At 39.0% G+C, this 21,686-nt stretch overlaps 1 protein-coding gene across 2 annotated transcripts; it reads right to left on the bottom strand.

Annotated features, from left to right (window-relative positions):
• Positions 1-966: 966 nt before the first annotated feature.
• On the bottom strand, positions 967-20,666 carry LOC140236736 (pre-mRNA-processing factor 39-like). 2 transcript variants are annotated; one of them, XM_072316673.1, is made up of 17 exons: positions 20,529-20,666; positions 20,206-20,400; positions 16,656-17,092; positions 15,865-15,990; positions 13,652-13,770; positions 12,975-13,145; positions 12,005-12,212; positions 11,148-11,258; positions 9,939-10,103; positions 9,287-9,413; positions 8,590-8,798; positions 8,010-8,069; positions 6,914-7,107; positions 6,234-6,311; positions 3,370-3,577; positions 2,909-2,965; positions 967-2,650 (listed from the first exon to the last, which is right to left on the bottom strand). In XM_072316673.1, the coding sequence occupies exons 2-16, from the start codon at positions 20,396-20,398 to the stop codon at positions 2,954-2,956; spliced, it is 2,418 nt and encodes an 805-aa protein (XP_072172774.1). In that variant the 5' UTR covers positions 20,399-20,400; positions 20,529-20,666; the 3' UTR covers positions 967-2,650; positions 2,909-2,953. The 2 variants fall into 2 exon arrangements, with proteins under 2 accessions (XP_072172774.1, XP_072172767.1); XM_072316666.1 differs by lacking the exon at positions 2,909-2,965.
• Between the last annotated feature and the right edge of the window lie 1,020 nt (positions 20,667-21,686).

The following is a 21,686-nucleotide window of genomic DNA, read 5'->3' as shown; positions in this document are numbered from 1 at the left end:
TACATGTTTATATCAATGTCGCTCGTATTTGTCGCATCCCGTTAGCATCCCACATACGTCATATCAGTTTTTGCACTGCACGATCACTATCAAACACGCATACACTCAAGAAACAACCACCATCATCACCGAACTCTTCTCCCCCGCACAAAAAAAAAAGAGACAAAAACACGAACATAGCACAATAAGTAACTGCGAATATGATGTTGAGTGAAGTACATCGGCATACAACTCCACACATTTCACGAAGGTGTATACAATGTATTACAAGTGCAGCGACTGTGTGAAGCATGAGGTGTTTTTTTTTTTCTATTATCTAAAATTTGTAACAAGTTACGTGTAATTCACAAGCACCAAAGCGTCACTCAAGACAGCAGGCTGACATTTTTTCTGATTTTACCTTGTGTCACACGTTGTATTAATATAAACTACATGTACTTTCCCCCCAAATTTCTATGTATGATTCTGAAGTTAGTTCAACAGTAACCTTAGAAGTTTAGCTTGACCTTTGAACTTTGATCTCAGACAAGAGACCTACAATTATCTCATCCTATTGTTATGGCATAATACATGTACATACATTTGTTCATACTCACCAACATTCCACTGAAAAATTCCCCTTGATAACCCAAACACTAAAGATATGTAGATACAAAATCAACCTTTGCTCCTTCCAGAAGCTTAACCCCCCCCCCAAAAAAAAAAAAAAATAAAAATAAATAAATAAATAAATAAAAATAACAGTTGACAGAGCTACAATCTAGTCACCATTTATCCAAACACTATGTAGCCGTAGGCCTACATTGTATTTTTTTTTTCCACACACAAAACACACATTTTCACTGCACAGACCAATGCATGCAAACATCATACATAACATCTGAATCAGAAAGGGTTTCACACCGTGATGTAGCTGCAGTTCTAGTACACATTCCACTGTAAGAGGAATCACTATGCTCAAAGATCTCATTTTGTTGCAAAACATTTATTCCAAATATGATGTGGACATTAAACTGGTGAAGAAATTTATAGGACAGCTCCTGATCATTCAGCTCTATATACATATCCATGCATGAATAATGTGTGGGGAACAAACACATACATAATGTTGTACTTGTCTCATAAAAGTAACCATTTCATATGACATACGTAGTCAGTTCAAGACAAATCAATCAGTTGCAATATTATCTTGTTAATGCAAGTGCATTAGTCATCTGTACATATGAATCCTTCTAAAAGTGATGCAAAAAGCATCTGCAATACATCACTGTAACAACAATGCATCGCCAAAAAATGATTTCTCATGGTTTATCGCACTACCAGGAATTTCGTACAAAACAAAAAATAAACGGAAAGACCCGACACCCAACACGCTTTGATAGATTATATATTTACCAAACAGTACTAGAAGTTTGTCTTGAAGGGTTGTACATCCAAACAGCTATTCAGGAAAACATTACTGATTAAAATGTGCCTGTAGCTTAGTGTGTCATTTCCGTTTGCTGCATGAAAGAATTAAAAAAAAAAATCCTTGCAGTTTCAAATGTAATGCTATGTATAGAAAAATGCTACACAATTTGTCCATCCCCCATACATGTATCTGATACAATTTGGAAACTTGATAACCACATTCAAGTAAGTTTTTGCTAGACACAGGAAAAACTACTATAATGGGTCAAAGATAACTGCACTGACACATATTTCAAAGCTTTTCCCTCACAAAGAAGTCAAAGTAAACTAAACCCAATACAACAGCAAGAAGTGTGACACTTGCAATCTAAACGGATTGTCTTGAAGATTATTGAAGTTCTGCAGAAGTAGTTTACCTGTCAAATGAGTAGTCCTATACAAGCATTATGGTGAATCCACCTAAATGAATGACATACGCTTATCACTAAAGACATGAAGACAAACAGTTGGTCGATTTTGAACCAAAAATAAGACCTGCCTTTAATCATAAGCTGACTAGATAGATCAGACAGAATGACAAAACTTTGGTGAGCTTTCTGTTCAATCAATATTTCTTACAAGTAAAACACATTGTCTGGCTACGTAAGTTGGTGTAAAACAAGCTGAAAACCAAAAACAATAACATCAGCATGAATGTGTCTGCGTCAAGATATGTACAAACTTTGTACATAACAAAAACTTTGTATGGAGCAACTTGCGATACCAACATCATGAAATTTACATAGGTGGATAAGCATCCAATGGCTGCAGACCTCCTTTTTTTTATAGTCCATAGTCGGAGCAACAAAAGAATGAATTATTACAACATTGCATATCATACAAAGCCTTCATCGACACAAAATGTTATAATACAAATTATCAAAACTGTGTGCGTTCCAGTTACATGGATGCGCGTGTTGAGAAGTAATCAGATCTAATAGTGAATACCATGTCTCACTCTCTGCACTCTACTCACACACTTTGGGCTAGCCAAATGACAACGTTAGCAGAGGCCGACTTGTCTGTTGTCATGGCAATGAGGAACCATCAGCCAAAGTGGGGGGGGGGGGGGGTAATGTATGCTGCTGAGCTCCACGGAGGCAAGCGAGAGGGAGGGGAGGAGGTCCCAATCAAGGGTGTCTTACTGCTGGAAGTACTGTCCCCAGCTGCCCCAGGACTGTGGGTAGGGAATGTTGGCGACCTGCATAAATGAAGACATAAAATGGATGCTGTTTTCTCTGACAAGAACAAAGACATTAGTAGGCAATGTATTCGCTCATTTTCACCATGCATTTTATTAATACTCACGGTAAGCACGGTATAACTCCTAACCCTGATCATCCTCTGACTTGGGGATCTGGGTACCGGTTGAAATGGGACTATTTTCTCGCAGCAAAGTGGCCTAAACTTTAATATCACTATACTTTCTTCACGAGAGACATTCAACGGAATACAGTACCTTTTCAGTTGCACTGTCAGTACTCAAGCAATCCACCTGATGGTGTTAGCGCAAAGTCTGACAGAGAAATAGAATACCATATGACAAAGTTTTATAGACTTCTGATCAAATGCATTTCGGACTGTTCAGTTCTTTTATCATGGAATGATAGAAATTCTACTTCACATACATTAAAGTCACTGGACAGAGTGCCACATAATTCTTTTACTTTCCAGTAATATGTTGAGCATATTGCTAATTACTATGAATATAACACATCCTTCCTCTCCGCAATTGCCAACCCTCATTACATAACTCACCTCTCACTGTCAAAATGTTGGACAGACATTTAAGTTAACCACATAACTGACTCCTCCTTGATAAGACTGTCTTTAAACAATAGCTATTAAACATGGTCAAATAACCCATCCCTCTGTGTAAGAATGCCTAAAACATTTGCTACCACTGATTACGAAACTCACCCCGCCTTGGCCCTGGCCCTGTGTGGTTGGGTTTCCTTGTGGGGTCCCGTAGCCATAGTTGTAGTTGTAGCTGGAGGAGGTGGCGTTGTATCCCTGGCTGCTGGAACCCTGACCCTGACCTTGACCTTGTCCACTGGGGCTACTAGCCCTCCTCTTCTTCTTGGAGTCACCAGACGAGGACTGATTGCTGCTGGACGAAGCGTCCCCGCTGTGAAAGAATAGTATCAATAGTCACTGCTAATTTGATTCATTCATCATCCTTACCAGAACATATCTGTGTTCTCTTAAATCTTCATAGGTGACTGACCTTTACTTCATATTTTCATCTTCAAATCTAAAGGCCACAAATTGAATTCAAAATGCGGTAGCTAATAACTTTGGGGGCTTGATTTGATCGATTTAGCCAATAATGGAAGTATAGCACTTAAGGGGTAGAACAAGAGAATTATATTCCAGCAAATTGTATAATCTACACTGGAAACTATGTTTCATAAAACTATGATCTTATCAATCATCAATCTCTACACAGCACATTTCAGAGCAAGATACTTAGTTAAATCAAACTGAAACCACAGGTTTCACAATGTCAGGATTTGTGGAGTGATTTGATTGCTTTGTGCACCACATAAAAAAAAAAACTAGAAATGTCGCTACGGTGACTGGTGTATGCATCCGCCATAATGCATGGTTCTCCTAATAGGTCTATAGTACAATGTCTTGACAATGTGTGATGACAGTTTCACACAATTGGCAAAATATTAAAATGACAGGTTTGCCTCAAATGTGCTGAATGTTCACTTTCCTAGAACTAGGTTCAGTTGGATGAATGATTAAAACGTCAGAGTGCAGGTATTTGGGGGAACTGATGATTTTTACTTGACTTTTGACCCTTTTATAAGTTTATGCATTGAGTAATTTTCAAGGTATTGAAAACTAGAAATGTCGCTACGGCGACTGGTGTATGCCTCCGCCATAATGCATGGTTCTCCTAATAGGTCTATAGTACAATGTCTTGACAATGTGTGATGACAGTTTCACACAATTGGCAAAATATTAAAATGACAGGTTTGCCACAAATGTGCCGAATGTTCACTTTCCTAGAACTAGGTTCAATTGGATGAATGATACGTCAGAGTGCAGGTATTTGGGGGAACTGATGATTTTCACTTGACTTTTGACCCTTTTACAAGTTTATGCATTGAGTAATTTTCAAGGTATTGAGAAAAAGTATAATTTCAGTATCAAATGGTAAAATAGTATTATCGAAACCTGGCCTTTGACCTTTGACCCCACGGTTCCAAAGAGAATCACTGTTAGGTAGAACATGCATAAATATGTAAGTTTCATGACAATACCTTGAGTTACTTTTGAGATATGGAGGAAAAAGTGCAATTTAGCACTTTCACTTGACCTTTGACCTTTTGACCTTTGACCTTTTGGCAACAAACTTCCCACAGAATATATATTGGGTTATACATGCATACATCAAGTTTTAAAAAAGTCCTTCAGGCACTGCATAAATATAAGGAAAGCAGTTATATTTTGAGGAGTTGACCTTGACCTTTGACCCATGACCTTTGACCCATGACCCCCAACTTCCCTAGATAATCACTGCCCATCGGTACAAGCATACATACTAAGTTCCATGAAGATACCTTGAACCATTTGCGCGATATGGAGAAAAACATGAAATTTCAATTTTTTTTCACAAAATAACCTGTGACCTTTGACCTTTGACCCTGTGACCCTATAATCCACACAAAGTATCATCCCCCAAGGATATACCCTCATACCAAGTTTGATGCAAAACCACCACACGGTTCTTGAGATATTGACAAAAACAAAACGGGACGGACGGACGTACAGACGTACGGACGTACGGACGGACGGACGACCCGAAAACATAATGCCTCCGGCCACTTCGTTGGCGGAGGCATAAAAAGTATAATTTCAGTATCAAATGGTAAAATGGTATTATCTAAACCTGGCCTTTGACCTTTGACCTCACAGTTCCAAAGAGAATCACTGTCAGGTAGAACATGCATAAATATGTAAGTTTCATGATAATATCTTGAGTTACTTTTGAGATATGGAGGAAGAAGTGCAATTCAGCACTTTCACTTGACCTTTTGACCTTTGACCTTTTGGCAAGAAACTTCCCACAGAATATATATTGGGTTATACATGCATACATCAAGTAAAAAAAAAAATCCTTCAGGCATTGCATAAATATAAGGAAAGTAGTGATATTTTGAGGAGTTGACCTTGACCTTTGACCCCCTGACCTTTGACCCCCAACTTCCCTAGATAATCACTGCCCATCGGTACATGCATATATACTAAGTTCCATGAAGATACCTTGAACCATTTGCGAGGTATGGAGAAAAACATGAAATTTCAACCTTTTTTTCACAAAATAACATGTGATCTTTGACCTTTGACCCCGTGACACTAAAATCCAAACAAAGTATCATCCCCCCAGGATATACCATAATACCAAGTTTGATGCAAAACCACCTCACGGTTCTTCGAGATATCAACAAAAACAAAACGGGACGGACGTACAGACGGACGTACGGACGACCCGAAAACATAATGCCTCCGACCACTTCGTTGGCGGAGGCATAAAAAATGTGCATCATTACTAACAATGTGTTAGATGAGCAAGCATAAATAAAACTTTATGAAGAGTAGCTGAATCATTTGCATTACTGTATCATTTATGACTGTACTGAGAAAACCTTCTAAATTCTCTTTGATTAAATTACATGAACACACAACATCGCATAGCAGGACGGTGAACTTTACACAATGGTACAAACCACATCACTCTGAAGAGAGGGGTTACCGTGGAGACGACATACCTTGCTTCTGCAGATCGCTTCTTTCCAGACGTCAGACTTTTGACCAACTTCTGATGTTCTTCCACCGCATCATGAGTCCTAAAAGAGACAAGATCGCCAGGGTTACTCTCACCTTCATTTCAAAAGAAAAATATCCTCTGCTCTAAATGAAGAAGTGGTATACTGTAAAGCAAGATATTTTTGCAGCATAATTTTTTTTTTCCTTGCAAATTATAATTGGGATTCAAGACATATATTGAAGACAACAACTTTTGCGTGCACTTTAATTCCACAAATCTTGCAAAATTAAAATGCATGTGAACATTCCTTGTTTTAGAGTTCACAGCCAGGTTGGGTCATGGGGCGTAGAACTTGTACCTTTCTACATCATACAGGAAATAGGGAGTAATAAACATCAGCCATTTCGGAAAATTATACTAGTTGTTCCGAGTACCTTGAGCAGATAGAAAAAGTGTGTTCTCTGATGTGTGCCTTTAAATTTTTCTAAAGTACAGATTAGTCCTGGAAGCAAATCACTGACTGATGTGAACTTGTATCAATAATGACAGAAATGAACACAAATCTAAGAGCTGCTGTGTCTTGTTGCGACAATACAGAAGGTAGAAGTTTCTCTGATGCTAGTGGAGGTGACCGTACATCCAAACTTTCTCCGTCCTGTCTAAGAATACTGGAGAACTCACTTGACTGGGTTCATGCCAAAGTCCTGCAGGAACTGGACCTTCCTCTGGGCGAACTGAATCTTGACGTCCTGCCCGACGTTGCTGGTGAGAACGGCGTCAAAGATCTCCGTCATTTTCTCCTCACTGACAGGCTGCCGTTGGTACTCAATGTCAAGCATCTGTGTGTAGATCTGCTCCCTCAGTATAGGGCTCACCTGCAGATGAACAGAGGGGAAAAAGATTTAATGACACTCACTACACATGTCTCAAGAGATATTCCAAAATTTTCACTCCTTTTTGGAGAAAAGAAATAAACACCACCACCTCTATCTTGCATTTCAACATATTTTTTTTTTTTTTTTTTTAAATGATTAACCCGTTGAGGACTGGTTGATTTTGCTACAACATGCATTTCCCATAGACCCCTGCCCCAGTTTACTCAGGACTCATCCTCAATGGGTTAGTAGCATTTTTTAAAATGAGGATTGTCAAAACATTGTAATACAGCAACATTTCAAACATGTTTCCTTAAAATGCAAAGTCTGCACATATATTGTAAAACATCTATTGAGGCATCAAAAGTTTGGGAAATATTTTCTATGGTATTCAGTTACATTTAGATAAAAATATTGAATCAAGTATCAACACTTAAAGCATGTGTACAGTTCTGGTTGAGGTGAGGATTTAGCTTTTAACGTTTTGCGAGATATTCCGAAACCACTCTTTGAGATGTCAAAGAGCATACAATTCTAAGGGGTATCAAAAATTTATTTGATAAAAATTGGTTTTGAAATGGCTGAGATATCCAAAAACAAGGTGAAACAAAGAGATCCTAATAAAAGGTGTGGCCTGTTGCCTTTTATTATTATCACTTTTTTTGATATCTCAGCCATTTGAAAACCAATTTTCATCAAATAAATGTTGAATCCTTCTTAAAATTACATGCTCTTTTATATTTCATACGAGGTTTCTCATTATCTCACTTAGGAATGTTCAAAACATGAATCCCCACCTCAACTAGTACTGTACAGTCCCTTTAACCTACACTAAATCTTATCTCCCCCCACACAAAAATGTGTCAGTCATTGAAAACAAAGTTGTTCTCTTGTCACCATACCTGTTTCTGCTCCAGTACCTCCTTCAGTGCTTCAATAGCCATGTCATTGTCACCCATAATCTGTGGAGAATAAAGGCACAATGCATTAACGAAATGTGTCCACATCTTGAAGGAATATCAACACACTCATAACATCTATGAGACATTCACATGTCTTCACTGATTTGACGAGCAATAATTACACATCTTTTTGAGCCTCGTGTGTGAAGTCTGACTGACACCTTCATTTCCTTGAGGCTAGTAAACTGTTGCAGCTCTATGTTTGTAATTGGCAACTTCAGTATGCTTTCCCTGCTAATTAACACACAAGTCCTGAATTTTAACAGTAAATGCAGAGATTATACAATCCCCATCAATCTGTTTGGCACAAGAATAGCCTTCATAGGGCTGTCCACATTCAAAAATCAAAATCAGGAAGACTCAAAAGAGCAATCGACTGAATGAACCTAAAGTAGCTTCCGCAAATTACAGTAGGGTGCAGGTGTAATTACAGAGCCAATAGCATTGGCATCACCACATGAGACATCAATGTATATCACTCACTAGGAGAAGAAAATGTCTGTTGCCACATGATACATACCTTCAGGTAAAACCTGGCCAGCTTGCTCGCAAAGAAGGACTGCCCTGTCGCTGTCTTGGCGTCATCGATGCATCCTTTGTAGAGGGTGATGACCTTCTCCTTGTCCCCCTGCCTCCTCTCAAAGTTGATGCGCTCCAGACGGATCATCACGGAGTCGGGCTGCTTCTCTTGCAACCGCTCCAAGATCTCTTTCGCCTTGTCCATGTTTCCTAGACAACAAAAGGATCCACATACCCGTATATAAGCAACACTTGGTGAATCACGTTCTGATGCATCTAGCAGTCGTGCATTATCAATGACTTACCTTGCAGTACTCTACAGTCATATCATGGCAATTACCCAATGGCTAAATACTAGTTAGTGATAAGGTTATAGTAAAGATTATGGTTATGGTTAGGGTTAGGATTAGGGCAAAAGTCAGGGGAAGGGTTCGGGGTAATTGCCCATGGAGTAATTGCAATAGACCCCTCTACAGTACTTCCTCCCAAAAGAAACATAGTCTGCACTCTTTAGAGACTTGGTGGGTTTTTTCTAAAGAACTTCAAAACATAGAAAACACTGCTACTTGTGCAAAATGAAGCGCTGGTTCCTAGGGAACATTGAGGTGATGGCTAAGTCGTACCCATCAGTAATCACAAATCAGTTATCATTTCTATTTGATGATCACAGGAGGCTACAATACTATTTTACCACCTACCATTCTTCTCCTCAAAAGCAGCCCACTGGATGTTGATGGCTGGTTTGGATGGGAGATGCGTATTACATGCTCGTTTGAAGACCTTAGAGGCCGACTCGATACTTTGCTTCTCCATGTACCTGGCATACTGGAATAAATGCAGACAAATGTGAACACATAAAAACACAGACCATTCAAGATGAAGTCATTACAGAATGTTATTTCAACCCCTTTTTGTTGCTTGTAAAGTTATATCTCCAGTTCTTTACGAGCTATGCGGCCCTAAAAATAGAGAACCTTTGGCCTATGTTTATATCCCCATTTTTCTGGAACTGAGTGATCTCTAATCACTAAATCTCATCGGGTACCCATGTGCACATTAATAATCTATCAAGTACCCATCTGAAAACGCCATTGATGGGACACATGAAACGTTTGCCAACAATAACGACAGAATTGAACATCTAATTTACATTGACATGTTGTCAGACTTGGATGGACAAAGAGCAGTATGACTGAGGTTAAGGTGTAGCTGCAGATAAGGCTTACCTGGGCAAGACAAATCATACATTCCTAAAACATGAATCATAATGCTTCCTCTTGATTAACAACCTTGCTCAGTGCAACAAAATTACATTAGGATGATGTCGTTATCGCGGCACCTAGCACTAACCTTCAGCCAGAACTCCTCATACAGGGCGCAGGCAATGAGGCAGCGTTCGTAGAGCAGCACCGTTCTCTCATGCTGCCCGGTGCTTTCTTCAAACTCCAGGTACTCGCGCCACGTCTTCAGCTGCCCCTTCTCCAACGGCTTGGCGTGGAAGTATGGACGACGAATCTGGAAAGTCATTGTTAGTAAAGGTGTTTAAAGTATTCATCGGCTACGTTTTGGCTGCCAGCATGCGGATATTAAAATCTGGGGAATTTCATAAAATTACCTGGAGAAAATGTTTTACATACATTCAAATGAGCAATAATTTCCAATTCTGGAAGGCATTTACAGTCTTTTGGATAGACTCAAAGAAATATTTAGGGGGGAAAAATTTACAATGCAATTCTGTCAACCTTTTCTTTCATTTTCTGGGTATCATGTTTTCATTCATAATGATAGGCATGAAGAATTCATGAAATGTCCCACGTGCAGATGTTAGTCACAGTTAATAACATGATTTCTATATGCAAAATCCAGCTCTCATCTTGATTTGACATTAACTGGTCACATCTCACAAGAATTACAAATATACTTCTGAAAAGCGTCAACATTCGATCGGATGCAATGAAGAGATGCAGATATGCCTTAATAATCAGTTGGGTTGGGACAGACTACTTCACACATTTCAATATGTACAGCTGCAGTTTGCATAAAGTGTACATAAGATTCCATTTCGTTACGAATAGCTATCACGTTTATGGTCTAATGCAAGCAGTACTATCTTACAGGCATGATTTACCATGTGCAGATGAAACAAAAACCCAGCACTAGTGTTTTGAAAAAGTTCTAAAATGAGAGCTTGGGATAGAAACAACCGTTGTAAAAATATGAATTGGTATAATCGATGCTAAGTATTGTTAAATATACAAAATGTGAACAAATAATAAAAGTGTTTCCAGACTTAACTGTCTACAGTTATGGTTTATTGAGAAAAATAGTGATATCTCCTTATATTTTAGGCATTATTGCGAAAATTCTATATGGTAGGATGTTTTGTGATACAACTGACTACACATATGCATCAAAGGTGATATCTTGAACATTTTTTGAATCACTGTTCCCAATGGTAAACAGGACCTTTAAAGAAGCACCAGTTGGTTTTACCCTCACTTAGAAATAATATACGAGGGAACGGCGAAATGGTAGACTGTTTGCAATCTTCATGCTTACCGCCTCTTCATACGCCCATCTCTTGCTGACTTCTTGCTCCGTCTTCCTAAAGACTGCTCGCCGAGACTCGATGACTTTCTCCTGGATCAGTTTATTCTCACCTTCAATCACCTGTGAAGGGAATAGAGGGAGCAACAGTTTCACAGAAACATTATTTTGTATATGAATATAGTCAAAGCTAAAATGAAAGTTAATTAACAAATATGAAGTGTTTCAAGTTCTTACTATCTACTGCAATCATACTAACATGCAAAATGTTCTGGTGTACAAAAGTTGTTCAAGGTGCTTTGTAAGATTGGGGGGGGGGGGGGCATATCAATTTCTTTCTCCTTCAGTGTACCACCAGTCCAAGACTTTTTTTTTGGGGGGGGGGGGGCAGCTATATAACAAATATACCACTCATAAACATATTGTAAAAACGGCCAAGCATGAAAAATTACTCAGGTGAAAATATCCACTTTTACAGTATATCACAACTATTCACATTTCTACTGACTCCATAGAAGGACAACACTTTTGCAATCTACTGCTGGGTGGATTCTCTGTTAAGAAACATCACATGATGCAATCAATTTACTGCAGAGCCAGCCCCTACTTGCACCCAGGCGATATCACAACAGTAATTGCTAGCACACCTGATGATTGAACGAAAATGCTTGTTATGTGTATTAGCTGACGCTTTATCATTATCGATACAGTAGACTTCACGAGCAATTGACATTGGGTGTATGCATATTGCTATTAAATGTACAAATAACTGGAAGTAGCACATGGATCTACTGTAGAATTCTGGGATGAGGTGAAGAAAGACTCTGCGGGAATTACGAAACAACAGAAGAAGATGGTGAGAAAGTCACCTTGGAGGAGGACGTGGAGACACCAGGGGGCGCATCTTCTCCCGGAGGACCCTCCTCGCCCGGTGGAGCGTCATCCCCTGGGGCCCCTCCTTCGTCATCGTCCGCATCTTGGGGGTTGGCTTCGGCCACCACCTGCTCGCGCAGACTGAGAAACTCATCGAAGTCCAGGTACTCCTTGGGGATGTGGGACTGAATGAACTCCTTCATCCTGCAAGATGATATTTCATTGCAGACAACACATTTCAAGTCACATAAGCTGAAAATATCGTTGGTCTTATGCCAAAAGGGCCTCAATCCACTTCCACTGTTATGCAAAAAGGCCCTTAATGCTCTAGAATTTGTACACAATTAGTGCCCTTTTGGCATAACAGGGGAAATTCTTTAAGGCCCTTTTGGCATAAGGCCCACGATATGCCCTTGCTCTGTCATTTTCTTTCATTGGGATCAATTAGATGCTGTATATGTTAAACATCTCACAGGGATTTTTGCAAATTTCCCGCATCTGGTGCTGTTAGTGAATCTAATAACACATGAAAATATTAATTCTGATCCCGACATGAATGCAACGTGCATGTGTACGGGTCTTCATCCATTGCTGTACTTCATGACCACAATTCTATTCAATTGCTAAAATGTCAGAAAGTCCTGCTCCATGAAAAATTACACTTGCTAAATACATAGCACATAAAGTAGAGTCTAAAATCAGTGTTCTCTTAATGGTTCTTGTGAATTTGATATTCCTTGTGCTTTCAATATGTACACTACATAATGTAAAGCAAGATATTTTAGCAGCATGATTTTTATTTATTTTTTTTTTTTTTTGCAAATTGCCACTGGAATTCAATGCATACGGTGCAGACAAGAACTTTCATGTGCATTTTAATTTTACAAATCTTGTCTCTAACGAAATTTGCAAAACTAAAATGTGCCGGAACATTTCTGGCTGTAAAGTAATGTTTCTGCTACATACTTGTCAAAGTGGTGTCGGTAGAGCTGGGTGGGGATCTTGAGGAGTCTGTCGTAGAGCTGCATGACCTTCTTCCAGTCTTTCTGGTCCTTCTTCTCAAAATTGATGTACTGGTCCCACAGCTTGTCCGATCTGAAGTCCATGCCTGCAGCAGCAACTGCCTGTTCGTAGAGCCTACCAGGTAGAAAATAATGATTTACAGCAGGTTTAGTTACCACTACTTTAAAGTACTTGTAACAGTACATGGTGTCATAGTGAATATGCAGAATATTGCTTTGCATAAGAAACATAAGGGGTTATAACAACCAAGTCACAAAGTTTTATAAGGGCAGATTTAATATTTCAATAATACCAATCATTGTTTCAGTATAAAGCAAGCTAATCTGTGCATGCATTGGTCTTTTATACAGATGATTCACAAAGCAGAAAGCGAGTTAATTCAATGAAAAGTATGAAGCACAATAACTAGTGTCTAATGACAAAGAAGAACATTATGCCATGTCAGCTAAACACTATCTTCACATTCTTTCTAATAGACATCATCTCAAGATATAATGTTAGAGCTATTGTTTGATATAGTGCACCAGGTACTAAGACATATGAGGTTTGTCATTGTCATGATTACTCTTCTTTCCTAACAGAAAACAAACAGAAACACAAAACAGAACCATGGAAATTACTCTCTGAGCTTTTCTGCTCGTTGCTCATCAGATTTGGGTATGTTCTGGCTGGAGATGCTGATGTAGTGGAGCCAGAGGTCCAAGCTGAGAGGAATCGCTGCCAAACCTCTTTTGAAAACCTGACAAACACAAACGGAACAGCCCGGGAGCATTACATTGTGTCCAGGCCAATGGGACACCATGTGCCGATCTACACCCAACACGGTGAAAGCTCACACCCATTCAAATCTGGTCATACTCGCCACTCCACACACAGACCACAAACTGGACACGCTTGTGCATGTTTGTGATTACATAAACGGCAATGGATGTCCCGCACAACAGAGTACGAATGGTTCTGACAAATATACAGAAATCAAGGAAAATGTAACCAATATATCAAGGCAATACATTCCAGCTGCTATATATAATACAGCAGAAATGGCTCAACGGTCCGTATCAAGAAAGCGATAACAAACATGTAATCTCATAGTTCAATTCAACCTTTGCTCCTGATTTTATCTCCTGCTGGACAGTCGACAAGATGTCATAGATGAATCTCTTCCGGTCACCTGTCATCCTGGCAATGACCAGCTGTCCTCGCTTAGTCTCTTCAAAATTGTCCATTTAAACAAAATCAAAAAAAGAAAAAAGAAAAAAAAAAGCTCCAAATTTGGATAGCTACTACAGGACTTTCATTCTCAATATGCCCATTTTCCAAGAGACAACCAGTGTTTTTTTAAGTATAATTTGGCAAGGAGTAGAGCAATGCCTAAAATGCCAGTTTGGCTTTTACTGGCAACTCATAGAGATAGTAAACTTGGTGCAAACACGAGATCAGCACAAATATCGCTACAGCTCGAAGTTTGCATTCATTTTCAAAAGTATTACTCACAGCTCTCAACATCAGCTCCTGTGGAGGGCAAAAGGTACAACTGCTTCACTTAAAAATACGCATAAATTAATACACAGAGAAAAACCAGACAAAGGCTCAGTCTCACTGCTGAACAGCAGATCACTTGGAGACCACAAAGACCAAACGCAAAAAACTCACCTTCCTGTATCCACCGCTGACACAAACAGTAACCATCTGCACAGCAACATACAACGTAGCTGGCATGTCAAAATGTGAAGCGCTTGATGATGCATGGATACATGTTCTCTCTCTCTCTCTCTCTCTCTCTCGCACAAAACTACCACCAGCAAATGCACCAGCAAATGTTCTATGGCGAGGAATATAATCATGCCAACAGTAGGCATCAATGTAGGCTAATTCTAGGCAAAAATAGCGCGCACTCAGTCATGAAAAGGAGCATATGTTTTCATGAAAGCTCTTGCCTTCCATGAATATATAAACACTGATTGTTTCTGGAAAGTTTGGGCTTTGAGAAGAGGTCCATTGTTTTTTTTCTTTTCCCCCACCTAATTCACTCTATAAATACCTAGGATTTCAGATGAAGACCTGTGAAGTGAAAGTGACAGCATGTGTTGCAAATTTTAAGTAAAACAGTCTTTTCATATTACAATATGTTCATGATTTTCACAAATAAAGAGAAACTTCAATAGGAATTTGTGTCGTTAAGTCTTTAGACACATGTAATTTGATGATACTTCTTTGATTATGTATGTTTATAAAAACTGAATATTTGATCAATTTATGTAATACATTGGTCATGTGATATTATGCCTAGCAGTTTCAGTGGCATGAAAATCTAATATCAGAATTCTTGGAAATAGTCTGGGCTCTTATATCATTATACTTGTGAGGCATTGCATCAAGTCGTCATTAACTCTCCAATGTTGTTTACATTCCACCGAATGAAATGCCATCAATATCGATCATGAATCAGATCACCCCCAGAGAGGTTTTTAAAAACTGGCACAAGTATAATCCTTTGCATTTAAGCAGTAGCATACCAATGAACTTGATTCAATGGCAATACATACACTGTGTAAAGCTGTGTAAAGAGGCATGCATTATTTATTCCCTGATAAAAACTCTACTGCCATTTTTCTGATTATTACAAAAAGAGTTAAAGTCAATATCATACACAATAGCTGGAGATATGATTCATAATTCCTGATCAAATCATCATAATTGATTGTTGAGGAAAGCCTTCCAATCTTTGCCACGGTAGGGAATATCAAGTGTGTTTCACAGACGTTGAAGACAGTAACCTCCACTGGAACATTAAAACAGGACTAGGAAAGACAAAGGTTGGCTTGTAACTTACAGCCCAGCAATTGTCCATGTGACCTTTCTTCCTTTCCGCATCAGCATACTTTTTCCAGTAGCCATAGCAATATGGGTAATGCTCAAAAAAGGCATCGAAGGCCTCACGGTAGAAAGGCATGTAATCCTGAAATGTGAATAAGGTTATACCATGAATGGATCAATGAGAAAAACTACTCTACATGTTACCCACACAATAGCAGTAATTAGAATTGAAAGTGTCCCAACAGGTTCATTAAGTTCATTATTCTGCATGTGCCACTAAGAATATTAAAACAAACATCTGCTCGCTGCAGAAAAATTGCATCTTAGATAACATGTTCTTGCTTGCCTTTCAACTACACATTTTTTATTTGTTACTCACTCAATATTGCCCAGTGTTACATTATTTTTATATTTATTTTGACTGTACAGAAAATTAATATGAGATTCTTATTTTTGTATAATGCAATTTGAATTAGTCTGCAAACAAGGAATAGTAAGCTTATACACCAGTGAGACTTTTACAGACAAGAGAGAAATAGCAAAATCTCTCTTTTTTGTATATTTGAATATTAATCTCCCACAATAGTGAATAGAGTATGTGGAGCCCAGGTGTACAAAATGTATTGAGATATTTCCAATTCAGACAGCGATAACCAGATAAGAGTCATGATGTGCATGTATTTTCATTTTTTTTTTGCAAGCAAAAGAACATTAGTACAAGTACCACTGCATAAAACCATCTTATGAAGAGAATTTTATGAACCAACGCAGTGATCTGAATTCAAATATAAACACACATTTTCCTACCTCCTGTTCAACAAACTGCAGAAGATACGTCCATCCAGTGAAGTCAGCAGGATTCATGTTGACAGCCTTCCAGTATTTCTCCAGCTCATACGGACGGGCACGCTCTTTCTTCTTCTTCCTCTCCTTCTTTTCTGTCTCCTTCTTGGGTGGTCCAGAGGAATCATCTTTCTTTTCCTTCTTCTCTGAGCTGTCCTCCTTGGGCGTTTCGTCTGCTTTGCTGTCCGTAGCTGCATCTTCTACCTTCTCGACTTCTGCGGCAGGAGCATCATTTTGCTCTTTTCCATCAGAAGCGTGAGTTTCCATGGGAGTCTCCTCTTCTTTCGCAGATCCTTTATCATCAGCAGCAGACTCTTGCCCTTTCTCTGCATCCTTTTCCCCGGCATCTTGTGCTTCAGGTGCACCCTCTTCTTCCATTTTTTCTTCACTCGTAGGTGACTCTGCAGCAAATTTGAAAGAAAATTGAAAAAGAAAATAGATCTACACGTATTTGTAGCAAAATTGCAAAAAAAAAAAAGAAAAAAAAAAAAAAGGTATAACCAGGTAATCAAGAACATGGTAGGCAATAGATTAGGACTCTAGTGAATTTTCTATTGTTTTTATCAACACTTTTTATTGAGTGGTCATTTTTTTTTCCCCCTGAAAAATCAAATTACGTAGAGCCTACAGTAAATGAAATGTTTTGAATAAGCTCCTAAAACTGCAAAGAGAAAAGGCAGTCAAAATAAACAGTAGTGCTAATTTCTTTTTGTATCTAAAACCTGATTCCATGAATTACTTGACTTATCCAGTGAAAACTAAACATCTGTTTCATATTAACAAGATCAGTAATCAGCATGTGCCGAGTTTGATCAAAAGATCGGTTTGCATCTGGTCACTGGGGATATGTTCCGCGGAGACTACGTCTGGCTTCATGGCATCCCCTCCTTTACAGACCGAAGGCTCTCCTCCTAGTTTCCTGTGGGGCTGCTCTGCCCGCTGTCCCTCACAGACCAAACGTTACTATAACCCTAATTTCACACAGCTTTTTTACTTTCAAACAAGTTTGACATGACATGATACATTATGCAGTGCTATTTGGGGTGACTTTCCCATATTGTGCAATCGAAATACTCACAGTAATTAGGTTAGATCACTGAAATTTGTATCCATATCGGCGATATTGTAACATCACTGTTCACTAGCTGTAAGTTGCCATTTAATACATATGTTTGTACATATGCCGTGCTCTAATTGGCCAACAAAGGGACCATTCCTGTTGCACGTACTAGGGTACATCACATGTGATTGGCTAAATGGATTTGTATGTTGCAGAGCAGTTATAATAGTATCGACAGGCTGGTAGTTGTGTGGATTTCCATGAAAATTTCACCCAAATACTGGATATTTCCAACATCTGGTGGGTTTATTGTATTTATGAGACGTGGATTTTACTACAGACTATAAGTTCAAATTTGCCGATCAAGGAGTCAGGACTGTGAATTAAACGAAAATGAGAAGGGCGAGGTACCTCACCCAATTCTCTATGGGACTGGACAGTGGTTAAGAGTCATGTCCCCCCACAGCGACGTATATGATATGCTTCCGTCTGTCTACGGAGAAGAGCCGTAATTGTGAACAACAACAAAAAGAGATAAAAAACTCTTCCAGACAGATGGTTTTTCTGTCTAGTGTCGAGTATACTAAAGATTAAGGCACACCATGTTTGAATGAAATGCAGCTGGTGCCAAATGTTGCGAGTTGTCAGCAAGTCGTTGACAAGATCCTTCAGCTAATCATGTACTGTAGATCTAGAACATACATATGCATACAGATATTTCCAGGTAGACAAAGTAAGTGTAACTTACAAAATACAACATAATACAACTACAAAAACTCAGTAAGTCTAGTCCCTTGTACAAATGACTTGTTTTAACACATTGCATGTAAAAAAGACATTTTCATCAGTCAACATAACACTAACACTAAAGTAGAAATGTCTAGTGACAACAGAAGTAGAGGGTGCTAGTGTACTTTCGCACCTGTTGGTCAAATGATCTCCAAACATGCACAAACTCACTCTGAATATCCATCAGTCTTGAATATTTGCATCTGAACGAGATTCAAGTCAAGTGGAAAAGGAATTTTTCACCATTTTGACACTTTTACACTTGTCAGAAGAACTTGACTTCTCTACCTAGTCACCAGGCCGATTGCAGCTACAGTAGTTCACTCTGTGATAACTGTGTTGCACAAGAGCAGACAGCGCAGCACGGTGTACAAAACATGTTTACAGCAGCGAGCGCCACGATTGATCTGAACGTAGCCATCTCACAGCAATCCAAGCAAGTTCTTCAATGGTATCTTTAAAACTTAGATATCTTTTTTTTTGCCTTTCTCTCAGCTTGTATCGAGTCGCGGTAGCAATTGATTGAGGATTGGGGTTGTTCATGTTGTGTGTGTGTGTGTTCATGAAAGAAGATTGTGGCTATGACAAGGATGAAAGAATATAAAGCCTTAAAAAAAGGCTAGAAAAAGGGGGGAAAGGAAATGAAAGAAAAGATATTGCATTATAATTAGGAAAGCATGGGAAAGATGGATATGTTTGAAAGGAAAAGAGGAAAGCAAAGAGAAAAATATAGATTGAAAAGAGAAAAGCACTAGATAGAATAGTGTAAAGAATGAGAGATGAATCAAAACTGGATGAAAGCATAGATAATTGGGAAGGAAAAAAAGAATTATACAGGCTGACAAGGAAATGAAGAAAAGGATTCATTAGAACGACACATAAGAAAAAGATATTGTAGAGGATAGAAAGGAAAAACCCTTGTAGACAATAGTTGGAGGGAAAAAACAACCCATGAAGGAAACAAAGAACAATTAGGCAGAAGGTACAGTTAAATAGGAAATTGACAAAGTTAGACATGAGGAAAACCACAAAGAAATGATTGATGGGAAGAAAGGGAAATTTAGGTATAGATTCTACTTGAAAATGAAAGAAGAAAAGATAGATAGAAGCGGCAGCACACACTTGCGCACACGCTCAACCACTTTGAAGCTACAACTGCTGATGCAAGACTTGGCCGGGGAAAAGAGAAAAAACAAATTTAAGCTTTTCAACAACACCACAGAAAAAGCCGCTGTGTCGCTACATTCAGATCAAATGATCGCCCCTCATGCGCTGAACGTATTCGTACTGTGCTTGTGTACAGAGCAGCATTTCAGGCGATCGAGATTTTCCAGCAATTTTCCGACACTTGTAAATACTAGATCTATAACGTTAAATGTTAAAACTTACGTCTATTCTACTTTGGGGACTCATATGCAAGACTTTTAGGTTACTGAATAACAAGGGCAAGGGTGAGTAAGGGGGTTTGTGCATGTTTGGAGATCATTTGACAAACAGGTGCGAAAGTACACTACAGTCACTAGCGCCAAGTAGAGTTCTATGACCTAGACCTAAACTTACTTCTCACTTGTCGTACTAACAAGTTGTTAGCATAAACTTACTCTTTTTCCAGTCAGTTTTACTTACACAGTACTTCTCTAGCGGAAAAAAAAAATATGATATTACCTCCTGCATCTCCATCGAATTCCTCCTTATCATCCTGATCCTCCTGTTGGGCGCCTTCTTCAACTTCTACTAGTATTTCTTCTGTCGGTTCTGAGTCGTCGGCCATGTTTTCTTGGTCAACGGCGTCATCCGCGTCCGGCTGCACAGGTTTCCCGCGACCTTTGCCTCTCGATGCACGCTTACCTCGAGCCATGTCTAAAAGGACAACATAGAGTTATAAAGAATGCCATACACACTAAAAACAGGCGATCCCCGATAGCGTTTAAATGAAATGATAGACAGAAAAAGCTTGCATAAACATTAATTTTCGAAGAGATACTCACTGGTACACTGTCAGGAAACTCAACAGATCTTGAATGTAGACGAACACGCGCACACAGTAAATAGCGAGCGTAAGGCGTGTGTACACGTGCACGAAGCTAAGAACATGACGTGAGGACCTCTAACCTCTCTAGGCTAGGCTCGCGTCTGCGGCTAGCTACTCAGTAGCTCATGGGTGGTGCTGTGGTGAGGACAAAGATTAGAGCGGGTTGATAGATAAAGATGATAGAGCGCCGCATAGTGGCCGCTGCGCGGCGCTCTATCACCTTTGGTGAAGACCCGAGGAGTCGACGCGCCACACAGTCTCACACGTGCGCAATGTGGACTGTTAATTCTCCGAAAAAATCATCACCAAAGATTTTATTCATGTTTTGTCAATTCAGAAACTTTGATTCCTCAGGAATACGAAACAATCAATGAGTGATTTTTGAAAGCTCAAATTTTTTCTAGAAACATTTCCAAACGGAGAGCCCTTTTTTACGTGTTAATACCACATATCAGCTACGTTACCACAGGTAACATCTTATTGTCTGCTTGCTTATGTAAAACTACAAACATAAGCAAACATCATGGAAACATTTTGGAGTCAGCCGTGATCTAGGGCTCACACCCATAAATATTTCCCCATAGGGATGTGTGTTAAAAATCAAATTTCAAAAAATTCTGTAAAATAGCTGGGAGAAATGAGGTGTTTCAGCTTCACTTACCTGGATAAGTTAGATATACCCTTTCATCCATCAAATTCTCAGGGTGGATACTAGTAATTCAGTTCAAATTCTGTCCAGGGGTCCGCAAAGCCAGACTACGAGTTCTTGTCACTCAAAAAATCACCCATTTTCCGTACACGTACCCAATGAAATATAGTCCCCTCAAATTCCACCAGAAAAGCTTTCATCTTCCAACCAAAATGCAATTTGTAGAGGAATTCATACTCAATATCTACAGCTATTCAGTTTTTTTTTTGCCAAACTACATCATTGATTTTTAATCAATTTTTTTCTTAAAGGGGTCTGGGACATTCCATTGTATTTACGGGTGTGAGCCCTCTCGTCTGTAATAAAATTATCCTGATTTGTCTGAAGTGAATGCTAAATAAAAAGCAAGAAAATATGTATATTTCGACTTAAACCCTAATATAACTTAATTGTACCTGCATTTGA

Source organism: Diadema setosum, chromosome 1 (assembly GCF_964275005.1).
Source record: "Diadema setosum chromosome 1, eeDiaSeto1, whole genome shotgun sequence".
In the NCBI taxonomy this organism is placed as follows: Eukaryota; Metazoa; Echinodermata; class Echinoidea; order Diadematoida; family Diadematidae; genus Diadema; species Diadema setosum.
This window is presented reverse-complemented; position numbering and strand designations above follow the sequence as displayed.

Excerpts from the sequence above, each read along its gene's own strand:
- LOC140236736 (XM_072316666.1), bottom strand. The coding sequence starts at position 20,398 with ATGGCTCGAGGTAAGCGTGCATCGAGAGGCAAAGGTCGCGGGAAACCT. Across the intron at positions 7,108-8,009 it reads AGGTACTGGAGCAGAAACAG|GTGAGCCCTATACTGAGGGA; the intron begins GTATGGTGACAA and ends GTTCATCTGCAG. Across the intron at positions 2,651-3,369 it reads AGGGCCAGGGCCAAGGCGGG|GTCGCCAACATTCCCTACCC; the intron begins GTGAGTTTCGTA and ends TCATTTATGCAG.